The sequence below is a fragment of the Camelus bactrianus genome, chromosome 2 (genome assembly GCF_048773025.1).
Source record: "Camelus bactrianus isolate YW-2024 breed Bactrian camel chromosome 2, ASM4877302v1, whole genome shotgun sequence".
Lineage (NCBI taxonomy): Eukaryota > Metazoa > Chordata > Mammalia > Artiodactyla > Camelidae > Camelus > Camelus bactrianus.
The window spans coordinates 135,466,034-135,482,391 of NC_133540.1; the positions used below are offsets into that span (position 1 = coordinate 135,466,034).

Below are 16,358 nucleotides of genomic sequence, written 5' to 3' on the forward strand. Positions count from 1 at the left end.
AGCAGAGGAGGGCCCTGGAGAGCCGTTAGCCACAGTGACTCGAGGAGATGCACCTGAGCTATTTGACAGGCTGAGAAGAGCCAGGAGTGGTCCCAGCGGGGCAGGGATCTGGGAGCCAGAGAAGAGACAGGACGTGGCCAGACCCGCCCAGCACGCCACAAGCCACAAGAAGAACCTGGGTTTCATTTTTCTCAAATTATTCCAGCAACAGTGTGGAAAAGAGACTGGGAGGGGAGGTGAAGCTAGAGCTGCACCTGGGGACAGTGACAGGGGTGTTAGCTCAGAAACTGGGGGGTGACGGGGGAACCACTGGTGGGAGGTGCCAAGGAGGCGGTGTCCACAGCGGGAACCACTGAGGCGTGAAGGAGACGGTGTGCAGGATGGGGCCAAGCCCTCAGGTGTGGCCTGCCAGGGGTGAGACAGGAGGCCCAGGCAGTTTACCACGGTGTCGGCAAGGCTGTAGGTCCAGGGCCCTCCTTGTATGGGCCCCTCCCAAAACCCTGGGAAAGGCGCTGCCTGGTTCACGGCGTCACGTCTTTTGTAAAATTCATAGAAGCAGGGTGTGTCAGCTGCAGCTGACTGGGACTGCTGCCAGCCACCCTACGCCGCCCGCCTCCACCGCACCCCTTCCCATGGTAGGGCCACTGGAGTGGCCACAGCCAGTTCTCGAGTCCAGCCAAGGGGAATTTGAGTTGGTGACTCACTTCGTTTGGATTTCAATGTGAATATTCCTGTTCCGTTGCTCCTTCCATGTGTGGTGGAGGGATGCTAGCCTTCCTCCCTGCCCACCGCCCAGGACAGTGTCACGGAGGTGTGGGCCACGGGCCACCTCCCTCATGAACAGGAGCTGTGGTCTTCAGCCCTGCAAACCTTGGAAGCAGCGTCTGAAACGTGTGGAACAGGGGCTTCCGCAAAGGGGTGACTGGGTTCAGGACTCCTCCCACCATAGGTAACCGGAAAACTGGGCCAAATGTGCCGCCACTGTTTCAGACACTGGATCCTGGGCAGCGTGCCCCTGTTCTGTGAGCGGAGAGCTGGCACCGTGCGTCCAGAGCACAGGCAGGGTGTGGGGGCCCAGCGGTCCCCCTGGTTTCACTGAGTTGCAGAGACCAGGACTGGGACTGGGGAGGCAGGGGCAGCTGGGTTTTGCAAGACAGAGTATCAGAGAGAGGGAGTTATGCAGAAAACTTGCTCCTAAATCTTCAGAGGATTCCCTCTGTTTTATTAGTGAGGTACACGAGCAGAGTGAAACTCCACAGGACTAAGCAGAATGATTTCAAGGAGCAGCCGGCTGAACAGTCCCAGAGTCCACACAGGGTGAGGAGAAGCTGAGTTCTGACCTGGAGTGGAGAGTCCTTGTTGGACACCTGGGGCATTCAGTGGAGACCCCAGAAGGATAACAGGTTAATAGTGGGTCTAAACTAGCCCTAGATTAAAGGCTGCTCTAAACCCACCCTAACAGAACTTAAAAATGGGCCTCCAGAGGGTCAAGTGGTCTGCAAGTACCTGCCTGCCTCACAGCCTTGAAAACAAGACACCAAGACCCAGCTCTGAGCGGCAGCAGGCGCGCGGCAGCCCGCATCCAGCCAGAAGTCGCCCGCCACGCGAGAGGCAGAGCCGTGCCGGCGGCGCGCGGGCTTCCCGGTCCCCGCCGCCTGCTGCTGTCGGGGGCTGAACTACGGACTGCCCGTAAAGCGGGTGCTCCATACACTGTCATGTCTATAATTACTGTACACGTGAGAAGTTCTTCCACTCCTCAGACTTATAGAAGCATAAGTTGGGCATTTAGTTCTTGCCAACACCTGGTGAAACCGAAGTCCTCTCTGGTCAGGAACGTACTCAACCAACACAGCACGTCCGTGTTCACTTTCCTAATGAAGACCCCAAATTATGGGAGCTTCAGGCCCCACAAAACTTGGGTGTGCCCTCGTGTGTACGGACGTGGCCCCTGACTCAGGTCATCAGCCCCACCTGGAGTCAACTGTGGATTAATGCTTCTCTCCCCCGTTCCAGTTGCCACACAGCCCAGAATTACTCCTGTACCCACGTCCCCCAAGGGGTTTTCAACCCCTGTAAGAGTAAGAACTGCCTCCCCGTCCTAACGCAGATCTAAGCGCAGCGCCGAGTCAGACGGGGCGCACAGACAGGCCATTAGGCAGCGGAGGCCGCCTCCTGCTGGCCTTGCTTTCCCCCTACGGAACCCACCTGCCCTGAGTCAGACCAGGAGGCCTCAGGGCAACCCCTGCCTCCCTCCAGCAGCAGGGAGGGGTCCTGTGGGGCCCCTGGACCCAAGCTGAGAGTGGCCCTACCCACAAAGGGCAGGGTCCACCAGGGTCCTGCCTCTCAGCCTGCTCTTCCTCCCTATAACCCAGGCTTCGTGGCGTCCATCGTGGGCAGGAGGCGACCCCTGCCGCGGATCCGAGCACGGGACCGGCAGCTCCGGGCACAGGCAGAGCGGCAGGCAGTGAACTTCGTGGTGCAAGGTGCAGACCCCTGTCCCCACCCCGTTTGCTTCTTGGGTTTTCGGCAGCCACAGGGCTGGGTAACACCCAGCAGATCATTGTCGCGAAGTTTCCTGCTCCTGCCCCCCGGCGCTTGCTGTTGGGCGGCGCTGGTGAAGTAACACCCGGCACAGGGCCGCCTTGGTAACTGTGATGCCCCGCAAGGCGGGCCCCGGCCATGCGGCCCCTGTGTGTGGGTGGGACAGAGGCTCCCGGGGCGTGTCCCCGCCCTCGGCCTGGACCCTCCGCCACACCCCTCAGGCCTGGCAGCTGTGAGACCTTGGGGCAGGCATCCGAACCCCAGCCGGGTGCACCCTCCAGGAACCTGCAGCCAGTGGGGCAGGCTGGAGGGGTGACCACGTGTCGTCTCTAGCTGCAGCGTTCAGATGGTTCGAAGCGGGAGTCCCTGCGTGGAGGCGAGGTGAGAGGGCTGTGATGGCCACCCCGCATGCCGTGCGCTGCGAGCTGTCCTGACCAGGCCCCAGGCAGGCCTGGGAGCAGCACTGTGACCCCAGAGGTCACAGGTGGAGGACCTGGGCCCCCAAGGCCCAGAGACGAAGCCTGGAGGCAGGATTCCAGCCCCAGAGGGGTGTTCTGCAGCAAGAGGATGGCCTGGGTTGAGCACGAAGGCCGGGTCCCCAGCGAGCCCTGCAGAGAGGCAGGCCTGGCGGTGCTGCCAGGTGGCTCAGCCTCCTGCGTTCCTCGGAGAGCAGGAGAGGCGGCAGCAGCTGGCGGCTTGATTGGCAGGAGCTGTCTAGACTCAGTATCCAGCCCTCTCGGGCCCCACCCCCACTGTGACCACCAGATCCTGAGACGGCTCTGGTCTGAGGCAGGTTCTCTGGTCGGAGGGCGCAGCCACAGGGCTCCGCTCACTGGGCGTGTGTGAGGAGACGTGAAGCTGCTTTAGAGAGCCCTCCCGGGCAGAAGAGCCCACGAGACACCTTCCTGTGAGGAGCCGACTGGGAGGCTTGGCCTGGAGCCGCCGCAGGGCACTCGCCTCCCAGCCGAGCTGTCACCCTGCCTGCCTGTCTCGGAGCAAGTGACCTGCCAGTCATCCGTCTGACGAGTAGGCGCCAGGCGCCAGCAAGGGCCGGCGCACCCAGGGAGCCCTACCTCCCCATGGCGCCCCGGCCCCTCGGCTCCGCCCCCAGACGTGCTCTGTTCCCTCCACCCAGTCCCTCCCTGCCTCGTCTCTGCTGGTCTGTCCAGTCCTCCTGAAGTAGCAGGCGCCCTGACATCCCACCCTGGCAGAGGGTTCCCACAGCCCTGAGACCCTTCGCAGCCAGCGGGTTGGCCTCAGAGCCCAGACTTGTGTGTCCAGCCTTCCTGCCACACGCGTGTGGCGTGGGGAAGAGCAGTGAGCGCCCTGGGGCGGTGCCCTCGGAGGAGGAGGACGGGCCACTGCCTGGGGACGCCTGTTTCTTCGTCAACCTCAGGAACCATGAGCAGCTAAGGAGGCTTACAGCCACAAACGGAAACCTGAACCTCGTGTTTCCCATGATCAGAGCCAGTTGTTAAGACACCCACTGCGCGCCTGGCACCGGAACAGGCACGGCCCCTACGCTGGCCAGCACCTCGCGGAGAGCCTGACTGGCCGTGAAACCTGCCCCACGCAAACCTCGGAGGCTGAAGCGTGGAGGCTGAGGCTCAGCGAGGTTCCCCGACCACACAGCGCGGGCAGCCGGAGCCGGCGCTGAGCCCGCACAGCCGGCCAAGCTCCGTCATTCCTTTAGTTGGGGTGGTGGGCCGCTCCGGGTGTGGGCAGAACCCGTGGACGTGCCGGGACACCGCTGCCGCCGTGAGCTCATGTTGTACGGCACAAGGGGGTCTGCAGATGTGAGGTCCCCCGTTGGCTGACTCGAGCTCATCGGAAGAGGGGCGTCCGCGTGGGCCTGACCTAATCAGGAGGCTTTGGGGCAGTGTCAGAGGTCTGGCCATGGTGGAGCAAGCCGTGAGTGGGGAGGGCCTGTGGTGGGGACCCGAGGGTGGCCTCTAGGGGCTCCCGGTTGACAACCACCACGAAACAGGAGCCTTGGCCATTTGGCTGCAAGGAAGTGAATTTTGCTGACGTCCTGAGGTACCTGAGGTGGGCTCCCCGAGCGGACTGTCCAGACGAGGACACAGCCAGGCTGCACAGCAGGGCCCCGAGCGAAGGGCCCCACCACGTGCGGTGGGCAGCGTGGCAGTGGAGACGGCCAGCCCGGGCAGGCACGCAGGGCTGCGGGCCTGGGCCTCGTGCTGCTCGTGACAGAGCCTCTTGTGCCCACAGGCTCAGCCGCGGACCTCTGCAAGATGGCCATGATCCGCATCTTCACCGTGGTGGCTGCTTCCCCGACCCTGACGGCCAGGTCAGTGAGCGAGCGGGTGGCCAGCCCGCCAGGGCCCAGCCCAACGTGGACCCACCTTCCCCAGTGCTCGGGGTGGAGGTGGGAGGGTGGGAGGGTGCTGTCCTGTGAGTCGGCTGGGCCAGTGCCTTGCATGTGTCTGGATGTGGCGAGCATGCCACCCCCAGCAGGGGGGCCCCTTGGCCAAGCTGCTCTCGGCTGTGCCTGGGTAGCCTTTTGTGGGACTGGGGCTGGGGCTGTGCAAGGCAGCCAAGGGCTCGCTCTCCTTGAGGCGTGGTGAGGTCTCCCCAGGTTGCCTGGTGCAGAAATGCAGCTCCCCAGCCCTCCTCTTGGTGCATCTGGACCCCTTCTGGTGCAGCCCAAGGGGCACCATGCGCAGCTGCCCGCCCAGAGGTGGGTGGGCCCCACAGCCCCACCCTGGAGGCAGGGGCGGCCCTGCCCTGCAGCCTCCCCAGGACGTGGCCCTCTTAGCTCTGTCTCTGCCTCGGTTGCCCCTGCAGTGCACATCCTGAATGCGGCGTCCTGGTGTCTGGGCAACAAGGAGCCCTCGTCCCCCACTCTGCTGGCCCATAGCCACCCCTCCGGGGCACCCGAGGTCCTGGCCCTGGTGGGGGTGGGAGGGGGTGGGCTCTGCTCCGGAACCCAGGCTCCCTCCCTGGCGGCTCACCTGGACGTCCCCTAGAGAAGCGAGTGCGTCAGACCCCGGAAGGCCTAGCTCCCTCCCTCCCTGGTCTCCTTGTATTGTTGCCTGCCCCACCCTAGGGACCCCCAGGAGGGACATGGCCTTGGATGGGCCAGAGTGGGCCTGCCCTGCCGAGGGGCCCTTCGTGGGTGGTCAGTGTGTCCACTGCGAGGAGGAGGAGCTGTGGCGGGGCCAGGGGCTGTGAAGCAGTCTCCCCAGCGCCACCCTGAGGCGGCGTGCTCACTCCCCCTCATCCCTCGGGTGTGGCACCTGCAGAGGGGCCAGCTGGGCTCTCTTCCCGCCACCTTTGGGACAGAGGGACCTGCTTGCCTATGGCCGCCTTTCCCATCTTGGCTTCCGATGCAGCTGTGCGTTCTCGGGGCACACGGCTTTCTCCTTGTCTGAGACCTTTCATCTTTCTGTCACAGCTTTGCCTTTGCTTCTTCAACTCTTTGCTCCTGTTCATTTTGACTTTTGAGCCTATGTTCTTTTGGTGATTTCAGCACCTTTGTTCAGAAGTGTGTCCTGAGCGAAGGCCCTGCTTGGGAGTGCAGGGCAGCGTCGCAGAAAGGAGACGGGAGAAGCGGCCTGGGCAGGGCCCCGGGCACGAGAGGAGGGTCAAAGCCCCGCCCTGGGGCCCGGGCTGCCTGCTCTGCTCTGGTTTCTGCTCTGGTTTCTGCAGACCTTGAGCAGGCGACCTCTCGCTGGGTTTCTCCCGCCAGCTCTCCCTGCTGCTGCTCCCTCCCCAACATGCACAAGCCAGTGCCATCCAGGGCTCTTCATGGCTTTCTGCTGGGGTCCTGAGTCCGTGGTTTCTGTGGGGTAAAGTGGGAAAGAGGGTGCGCAGCCCAGGCTGGCTCGCCATCCTGGCTGTACGTCCACGATGTCTTGTGTCCGGGAAGTCCGGTCCGCTCCCCGGTTCTGAGGGGTTGATAAGGAAGCTGACGTGAGGCTCAGGGCTTTGGGGGACACTTCTTACTCCGGAATTCAGTGACCTGGCTGGTCATCTCTCCGCCACCGGCCCTCTGTTGTCTTCAGGAATTGCTTTTCATGACAAAACACATTAACCACGTCGTGCCACTTAAGAAACCAAAGCAGGCGGGCGTGCAGTGCTGGGGCCATCTACACTGTGTAAACTTGAGCTGCTCTTCCTGAGATGATAGAAGAGGTAGGAAGGGCAGACGCGGGCCAAGCGCGAGCTGGTATCTGCCTGGAGCACCGTGGCTGAAACATGACACTGGGAGGCTTGAGGCACCTCATCCAGTCGCCCGAAGGGCCCCCACAGGCTGGAGTCGCAGGGCAGCCCCACCCCTGCCCACAGGCTCAGGTAGGAGGGCAGGTGCGCTGCTGACCCTGAGCTCCGCTGTAGCCCAGAGAGCTCACCCGGCCTCACAACAAGCTGTCAGCATGGGTGGCCTCCCTCCCTTCCGACATGGAATCTCCACGCAGGGCCTTTGTAGTTATCAGAACATATCAGAGCTGGAGAGAAGCCTTGAAGACTGTTGGCGCCAACACCTGAGCAAAGAGAAGGGAACTGAGGCTCAGAGCACAATGTGCGTGTCCAGGTTTGCGCAGAGCTGGACCAGCACCGGGCCCCCCGCGAGCGGCAGCTCCTCCTTGCCCCGGCCTCACGTCGGGGACCTTACCCCACCTGCTTCCCCAGTCTGGACGGTGGTGGCCGCCTCAGGAGGACGCTTACTGTGCTCCTTTGCTCTTGGGCACAGGGACAGCAGGGCCGGTGCAGGGGTGTCTGTGGAACACGGGGTCTTCTGCTGACCACACCAGCTGCCCTCTGCCTCTGACCACCTTGCAATATACAGCAACCCGAGGGCACCTGTGATCAGGCCTCCTCGCTCCGTGGGCACTGGCTCTCCAGGCCTCAGAAAGGGGCGGACCAGGTGCCCAGGGCCCAGGAGCGGCAACAGGATCAGCCAGGCAGTGAGGAGTGGCCCAGAGGGGCTGGAAGGGCAGCAGGGCCTGGACTTCCCGTGACAGGGCAGCGGGTAGAGAGGGCTCGGCCACTTCTAGGCCCTGCTCCCAGGGCAGGTGGGAGGCCTACAGCCCCTGGCCTGAGCAGGTTGATGGGAGGTGGGACTTCCAGGGGCAGGAAGACCACCACACTGGTCCAACAGGGAGGCTGAGTTAACAGGACCTCATCTTGACGGCACAGAGGGACTGCGGGGGCTGGGGTGGGCCAGGCTTAGAGACCGAGCCCCTGAGGAATGGTGGGGGGACAGCAAGAGCATGCTGACCCCTGCCCTGGCCATTCCTTTAAGATGCCCCCAGGGCAGAGGGGCCCCCCCACCGGCAGGAGGGCAGATGAAGATGGACAGCCCAGGGTCTGGCCGCCACCCTTCCCCACCCACAGTTCCCACCTCCTCTGGCCCTCCCAGGCTCCCTTAGCACAAGTCTTGTGGTCACGGGTGGTGGGTGCGTGGTTAGTGTGCAGAGAGCTAATACGCTTGGCCATGAAGGCAGGCAGCCCCATACGGCTTGGGACGGCGGGTTCAGGCTGTCCCTGCGTCACAGGCTGGGTGTCCCGAGTCCCAGGCCCCAGGGGTCCACAGCCCCTAGACACCATTGTAGCTGGCATGGGGCCAGGGCAGCCACGCCGACGGGCCGGTGAGGGGTCCTTCCCACGGGGGGCTGTCTGGCAGGGATACGTGCACTTCCAGACAACGGCGGTGGGGGAGGGCCAAGCACCTGCATGACGGCAGGGGCGTGGGCCTTACCACGTCCCCTCCAGGACTGTGGCCAGGCTGTGGAAGGCACAGGGAGGGAGCCCCAGGGCTGGGCCAGCAGGGATTGGGGCCGCACGCACCGGTGCTCTCAAGATGGGTCCTCATGGCGGCCTGCACCAGAGCTGGGGGCGCCCGGACGGGAGGCCATGGATGCACGGACCACAGGCCACAGGGCCACAAGGAGATGAGGTGAGGCTCTGCTGGAATGTCCCCACAGGAGCATGGTTCTCGGTGGCCTGTTATGTCAGCCAGTGTGGGACAGAGGGATGGCCGTTACCTCAGCAGTCCACTCGCTTCCTGGGAAACGAGGGTCTGACACCTGCGTTCACCTGCCCACCTCAGGGCGTCTCCGCTTCTCCTCCTTTCCTGTGCCCCAGTTTCCGCTTAGCAATATGGTCATGTCGCCGTCAGCTGTGAGAGTGCAGTGTAAGTGACTACGAAGTCAGACCTATTCTTAGGTTGCTGCCACACCAGCAGCTCAGAATTTCACAATGTGATTTTGAGAAGTGTGAAGACTGTTTCTGCTAAATCTGGGAAAAGTTACAAGTGCCTGTCTGAGATTTCTGCCCATTTGAAAACGAAGTCCCCTCGGGAGGCAGAGACCCCACCAGAGGCCTTGAAGTTAACTTACGAAAGCACGTGCCAGGCTGCCGGCCTAACTTCCCGGAGGCTGCACGTGCAATACAGGCCCCCCTCAGGGGGCTGCGGAGGGGAGGCCAGCAGCCTGCTCAGGGTCTGGAACTAGCCTGGCCTGTGGGTTAATTCCCATGAGGATGTGCCCGGCTGGTCACAGCAGCTCAGACTCCAAGAGGTGGGTGGGCTCTTTCCCCGTTGCGAGAGTCCAGAGACCCCAGTGGCTGACTTTGGTTCGGGGTTCAGGGCGGCAGGACTGAGGTCCTTCTGGCTCCCTGGCCGTTTCCTCCTGGTGCCGTGATGGAGGTGGCAATGCCAGCGATCAAAATGCCTCGCAGGCAAAAGGAGAAAGTGGTGGCGATGGAAAGGGTGGCTGACCCCCACCCCCACCAAGTCAGCCCTCTAAAGAGCCTTCCTGGAAGTTGGAGGGTATACGCCTCCGGTGGCTGGGAACATAACCTCATCCACCCCCTACCCAACCACAAAGAAAGAGGAAGAGTGGGTTGGGCAGCCCCCACACTTTGTGGCAAAGCCCTGCACATCTTTGGAGGGCGCCAGCACAATCCGCCTCCGCCCAGTGGGCTCCCCTCCCCTCCGCTGCCCTGCCGTGCGCCGCCCCTCCCTGCTAGCACCGTGCCTGCCGTGGACAGGCAGCAAGATGACAAGGACCAGACGTGGCCCCTGCCCTCAAAAGCTGGGTCCTGGAGACAGAGACCAGGTCACACAAAGAGCAGCGCACTCGGCGACCACCCCTTGAAGGATGCCTAGCAGCCTTCGCAGTGGGCTGCAGGCCCTCGAAATCGTCCTGCGGGTCACCTGCACCACCACCCCTCCCTGCTCTACAAGGCGAGCCCCCATCTTCCACCCCAAGGCGGGGCTGGGACCAGGGCTGGGGTCACAGCCCTAGCAGTTGTCATCTGCATGAAGCATGTAAGCCAACCGAGACCCCACCTTCTGAGAGCGGGGACGTCTGGCCCCTGCTGGCCCGACCCTGATAAGCTGAGTTCTGTGTGGCCAACAGCAAGCTTCCAGAGCCGATCACTGGAGTGTCCCCTCCTCTACCCCTGCCCCAGGCGCACAGGTGCATCTGCCCACTTGAGCCTAAGCCCTCCCAGGGCCCCTTGCCCCTCAGCAGTGACTTTGTTGCCCCCATGCCTCCTTCCACTGCAGCGTCCACGCCCCCATCTCCCGCTTCCTCACCTGAGACAGGTTGGACAGACGCTCCTGCAAGGGGGGCCTGAGGGGGCTTAGAGAGGGGCCACCAATGGAGGCTGGCCAGGGTGCCAAGCAGGGACTCGCCCAGCTGAGGAAGCCAGAATGAGCGCTGACCTCTCGGGCTTGTGGTGGAGTCCATGGGCCTCAGCCCGGGGCCAGGACTGGCTGGGGGGTAGGGTATCTCAGGGCAGGAAGCGGCCAGGAGGGCAGCTGCGGGGTGCCCAGGCTGTGGGCCAGGACCTGTGAGCAGGACAAGCGCCCGCAGTGTGGTCTCGACTTTGTGGGACGAAGTCCAGTCCTGGCCGGGTGCCCACGTGCCCCCATGGTTGGACCTGTAGCGGGCTCTGGTAGGTGGGGTACTAAGGGCATTTTTCATTCTGCACTTTTGAAATTTGATGTACTTTCAAAATTTTATTAAGTATTTCTTTGACTTCAAAAGTAAACTTCTATGAGAGCACCGCCCCTCCCACCACCTTCCCCTAAGCCAATGTGCAAAGTGGGGGGTGCTCCCAGCGTTCCCCGTGGTCAGCCTGCTCCCAAGTCCCCATCAGGGCCCCCACCCCGTGGTGGGCTGAGGGGGGCTCTTTTTTCGGAAATGCTCAACCCCACCACATCGCCTGCAGGTTCCCCGGTCGGGATAGGCCCTCTGCCTCCAGTTGCCAGTCACTTGTAACCTGTGTTCTCCCCCTGGAGGCTGGCCTGGTGACGGTGGGTAACCCCAGCCAGCAGGCCCCAGGCCGGGTTCTCCGCCCCCTGCCGAGCCGCCACCTCCTGAGCACCTTGCACCAGGACCTCGGAGGCCAGGCCAGCCCCGACCCCCGCACTTGCCCCTGTGCCGTGGCCCTGTGATGCCCCTTGTTGGGACAGGGGCAGAGAGTGGAAGGCCCACACGCCAGGGTGGCTCCCCCCCCCCCACCTGTCTTCCAGGCTGGTTGCCCAGATTCACGATGAGCTGCTCTTTGAAGTGGAGGATTCTCAGATTCCTGAGTTTGCAGGTGAGCCCTGAGTAGCCAGGGTTGCTTCTATTCCACAAATAGTTGAAGCATCTCTCTAGGGACACCTGGCTGGGCCCCCCACCTGGCTCATAGTCCCAGTCCCCCTCCCTGCCTCCTACCGTGTCGCCTGGGCAGGGGCTGCAGAAGGGCCAGCCTGGTTTGGGGGCCCTTGAAAGGCCTGGATGGCCACACCCTGGCCAGCAGCTCTCAGGAGCACCAGGTGTTCTACGGTGGGGCCCTGGAAAGACAGAGGCGGCATTGGGACCTGCCAGGCTAGCGGGAGCCAGGCTGTGGGACCAGCAGTGGGCTTAGTGCGGGGGCATTGGGGTGGCTGAGGCCCGCAGGCTCAGCACAGGCTCCAAGCCTGGGCCCCGCCCTGCCCTCTCTGACACATCACCACCGGCTGTCAGTTCTCTGAAGCCAGAGGCCACCTGCTTCAGAGAACCGACTCAGTCCTCAGGGAGGGCCTGGACCTCTTCCCTAACACCCATCCCGTGGGCGGGAGGCCCTCTATCCTGCGTCTCTGGCAAGAGCAGGAGCTGGAAGGGCCCTGGCCCCGCTATGCCCTGGCAGGGTCTGTGGGGCGGCTTGGAGGTTGGAAGGAGTGCAGGGGTGGGCCAGCCTCCAGGTCAGCTCCCAAGTGATGCTGGCTGCGCCCTCCCTCAGCCCCACCACCCGCTTCCCTTCAGAGAACTGCCCAGTGAAATGGTGAGACCACTGTCCTCAGCCGTCCTACACTGAGGCTATGTCCTCTGAAATCTGTTTGGAAATAATAAGCCTGAAACAAGCCATTTGGTGTGAATGACGTGCTGGTTAAAAAAGAAAAGAAAAAGTCCCAGCCCTGGAGGGAGCACCCTAGGAACCATCTAACCCCCCCTTGTCCTGGGCGCCACCACGGGCAGGGAGGCGAGGCTCCCTGTGGCTCCCGGCGGGACACGGGGGCCTCCTGGCCGCCGGCCAGCACTCTGGAGGTACCACCAGCTCTGTGCCCGGAGAGCTCCAGGCCACGACGCCACCAGGGACAGTGACAGGTGACCCTGGTGTCAGGGGGCTGGCAGCCCCCTCTGAAATGTTGGGTGGTCAAGGCACACCTGCCAGTGGCCCATGGGGCAGACACCAGGCCCAGGGACCCTGCCCTCATGGTGGAGGCTAGCAACAGTAGGTGACCCACAGGGAGAGCCCTGGGCTAGGGGCCAGCTCTGCTCGACAGTCACTGCCCTCTGCACAGTGGTTACTTGGGGTCACTCATTCAGCCAGTCACACAAAGGGACACACAGGAGGACCTGGCGTTGTCTGTACACCCAGTGTAGCCCCAGCAGGGTGAGGGGCGCCAAGGTCCCGACTCCCCTGGGTGAGAAGCAGTTGGACAGGGTGGCCGGGGCCCCTCCGCAGGGCTCCCTGAGAGCCCAGCAGGCCAAGAGCCCGGGGCGACACCGCCCACTGCCCACAGCCCGACCCAGGAGCCACAGCGACCGACCACGACCCCTGCCACCACCAGTGTCCATCTGCATCCGCAGAGAGCGCAGCGAGGCCTTCAGGCGGCTGCTGGCCCTGCCCTGGGAGCCCCAGGGAGCCAGCCAGTTACCCTGGGGCCATGGAGGACCGAGAACAAGGCAGCACCTGCCTGTTCCTTGGGAGTTTCCTTTGCCATCGTTGGGCTGAAATGTCAGATAACTTAGTAGGACAGAATGAACTACTCACTTATCAAAGGGGCAGAGGGTTTGGAGCAAACCCTGCACCAGCCTACCCCTCCCTGCCAGGCTGCCCTCTTTCCCCGGGCCCTGTGGTGACCAAGCCCCGAGCCCCAACCTCCAGTGCCACAGAGTTGCTCTGACAACTTCACCGTCACATGAAACTTCACAGGGACTTTAGTAGGGAGCACAGGCTGTCCTGCCCAGACCACCCTGGCCAGCCGGGGTTGCCCCGCACCCCCCACTCCTCCCAGCCCCAGAGCCTTCTGGACAAAGAGTGGAGGCCCTGGCTGGCACATGCCCTGCCTGCCTGGCCCGGCCCGGCCCGGGGCAGCAGAGGAACATGTGGGTGTGGAGGCCCCCTCGTCCCTGGGACCCACAGTTGGGGCTGGGTTAAGGCACCTTCAAGCGTGAGTCTTGGACACGGCCAGTGGGAACTGGAATGGGCCAGGGGGCCTCGTGGGGAGTGCCAGGACAGCCAGTGCAGGGGAGGGTGACTGTGTGGAGTCAGGAAATAGGTGGGGAGCCCGGGGCCTGGGGGCCCTCCTGGCACCAGCCCCACCCAGGGAGGCTCAGGCTGCCGCCTCTCTCTTGCCTTTGTCCTAGCCCTGGTCAAGGGCACCATGGAGTCCCTGAAGCACGTGCCGGCGCTGGAGCTGCAGCTGCAGGTAGGGGAGCGGGGAGGGGCGGGAGCTGGGCAGGTCACCCTCAACCCGGCCAGGCCGCCCCTAGCTGCGCACTCACAGCCAGAGGGAGGGGAGGGGAGAGGAGCCCTGCTCCCCAGGGGCAGAAGAGCCAGGCAGGGGCCACAGCCCCCCCCCCCCGCCTGCAGCACCTTGGCCCCCAGACTGCTGCCCTCCCCCATCTGCCCTGCAGAGGAGCCAGGTTACCCCCTGACAAGCTGTGGCCCGTCAGCCTGAGAGAAGCCACAGGCTCAGGGGGCTGGCCTGGGGAGGCGCCCATCAGACCTCCAAGCTGGCTGCCCCCCTGCCCAACTCCTGTCTGGTTACTCTCAGAGGGGCTCCGGGTCCTCACCAGGAAGACTTTTGGGTCTAGGCTCCCCAGGTGGTAGAGAATGCGGAGGGATCACAAGGAGGCCCTTAAAGCCAGGGCAGGTTCAGGGACTCTGCCCTGTCATTCAGGATGCACCTTGAAGCCACTGGAAGGGCGGCAGGGAAGAGTGGCCATTGTCCCACGGTGGCCTCCGTTCCTCAGGGGAACAGGCCGTGTAACTGCACCCTGTGGCCTGTGTCCTGGAGTAGTCTGTGCTTGCTCCCGCAGCAGGTGGAGACGGGAAGGCCCCAGGCCCCTGGAAGCCCGGGAACCCCCACCTCCCCCACTAGCAGCCGTGTGGGTGGCAGGGGCCCAGCTGTGGGTGCCCCCCACCCTCCTGTTGAGAGGGAGCTGTTGAGACTTGATGGTCAAGGGCTTACTCAGGATCAGGTCCCTGGGGGGCTCTCCAGGCCCCTCTGGCACCTCTTGGATTGGCACCAGGCAATCCCCCAGGGAGCACAGGCTGCCCCGGGTCACCCCCCCCCCCCCACCGAGCACCTGCTAGGCCCAGCCCTTCAGGCCTGCTTGCTGCACAGGGGCCATGACAAGGAGTAGAGACAGCCAAGGTCAAGGCGTCACGACCGGGCGGGTGTCCTGTGAGCCTGTCGGCCGGTTATTGTGAGTCTGAGTGTGCATTCGTCTGTGGCAGAGCTGCTGTGGCTAGGTCTGACCAGGTGTCTTTGGACAAGTGGCTGCCTATGCACTGTGGGCCCTCAGCCACCTGCGCAGGGCCTGGGAGGTGGCCAGCAAGGGCTGGCCCAGGCCTGGCGCTCACCTCTGGCTGCCACCCGCAGGTGCCCCTGAAGGTGAGCCTGAGAGCCGGCCGCTCGTGGGGACACCTGACACCCCTGCAGGAGGCCCCAGGCCCTCGGCCCCACCAACGTCCTGCCGAGTCTCCAAGCAACCACTCAGCAACCCCCGGGCCCCTCGTCAGCGCCAACCCCTAGTGTGCGCATTTCTCGCCTTCATTTTGTCTGTAGCCCCAGGCAACAGCAGCGAAGAGAACTGGTTTCCACCAGCCCGTTGTGTGGCCTTCCCCAAGGTCAGTCAGGCACTTGGTACCGGCAGGCCCACGTTCACCCTCGGGCGAGGGCGGCTGGGGCACTCCAAGTAAACGCCTCCTGGGAAGCCGTCCTCATCCCTGGCCGAGTGAATTCTTCCGGTGGGCGATAAATGCCGTGTCCGTAGTCCTCGGCCCCTCGGCCACAGCCAGGGTGGGCACCCCAAGTGGGAGAAGCCTAGCCCGGGCCCGGGGCGGACAGCCTCAGCCCCTCTCCTGTGGAGCTGGGGGCGGCGTTGGGTTTCTCCAGGCCGACAGTTGCTCACCACCTGGCCGGTGACCCAGGAGCGGCCAGCGGCCTGGAGCCCCTGAGGGCCAGCGGGCCTGTGCACAGGTCCTCACCTGGCCAGGCCGGGGCCTCTGGAGTCACACGTGCCCAGGTCCTGCAGTCTTTCCAGGAGCCTCGTGCAGGCTGGTTACCAGCCCTTGCAAGCGGGCTGGCTCCCCTCAAGTCTGTTCTCAAAGCCGTCCACACAGACCCTCCAGTGTTGAGGGAGGGCCCAGCCTGTGCGCCTCGAGCTTTGCAGCAGTCTGTGACAGAGGCCGGTACGATCCCCCGTACACCATGGGGAAACTGAGGCACGGGGAGTTACATCACTGTACAAGTGCACACGGCCAATCAGTGTGCCAGCGAGGTTGCTGCTGCGCCCTCACCCCGCACCACTGCCCTGCCATCCCGTCTCGGCCCTGAGAGCCCATTCCCAGACCAGCCTCTCCCACCATGGCCTTGCCTGGGTCTGGGCCCCACATGCCCCCACTAAATGTGGCGTCCCGGCAGCCCGGAAAGGGCAGGCATGAGCCGGCGCCCAGACGCAGCTCCAGGGGCGGGCAGGGCTCCCTCCCGCATACACTGACACCGCTCTTATCTCAGTGGGGACTGGCCTCCACACGCCCACCTCCTTTGCAGAGCCCACGGGACACAGGGTGATGTGGGTCATCACAGTTCAGCATGCCTAGGCCCATTTTTCTCATGGCCTCAAGACCTTGTCACTGGTTTCAGGGGTGTGCAGGGTCTAGATGGCCAGGACTGACCACCGTGTGGTGGAACATTCCAGAACTGCCACTGCCTCGGTTGTGTCCGTGTACCTGCGTGGCAGTCTCTTTGCATGCTCTGTCACCTCAGAAGCAAGACCACTGCTGGGCTTCACACGAAACATCTCACTCAAATGACTGTTCGTCCTTGGGAGCTGATGCCCCCCACGTGGGTGGGCGCGCAGTGTTGGCACCTGCAGGCCTGATGCTGTTTCTCCTTAGCCATCCCCGGGGAGGGGAGGGGCTTGACCCTCGTGGCTGAGAAGGGCAGAACCTGCTGAATGTTCCCTCCCACAAGGGGAGCCAGGCCAGGGCCAGAGAGTGTGGGCAGAGGAAGCCTGACGTGGAGAGCTGTCTGTGGTGGGCTGGCTCAGGACCCCTGGACAAGGCTAGGCGTGTGTGTCCACCCT

At 63.7% G+C, this 16,358-nt stretch overlaps 1 protein-coding gene across 1 annotated transcript in view; it reads left to right on the forward strand.

Moving 5' to 3' along the window:
• The window catches only part of POLN (DNA polymerase nu), a 127,529-nt gene extending 112,541 nt beyond the window's left edge, over positions 1-14,988 (forward strand). The window contains exons 20-24 of the mRNA XM_010959099.3: positions 2,373-2,483; positions 4,771-4,849; positions 11,045-11,112; positions 13,410-13,471; positions 14,651-14,988. Of these exons, the coding sequence (XP_010957401.2) occupies positions 2,373-2,483; positions 4,771-4,849; positions 11,045-11,112; positions 13,410-13,471; positions 14,651-14,803 (473 nt within the window). The 3' untranslated portion in view covers positions 14,804-14,988. The remainder of the gene's footprint in view (positions 1-2,372; positions 2,484-4,770; positions 4,850-11,044; positions 11,113-13,409; positions 13,472-14,650) is intronic.
• The last annotated feature ends 1,370 nt before the right edge of the window (positions 14,989-16,358 follow it).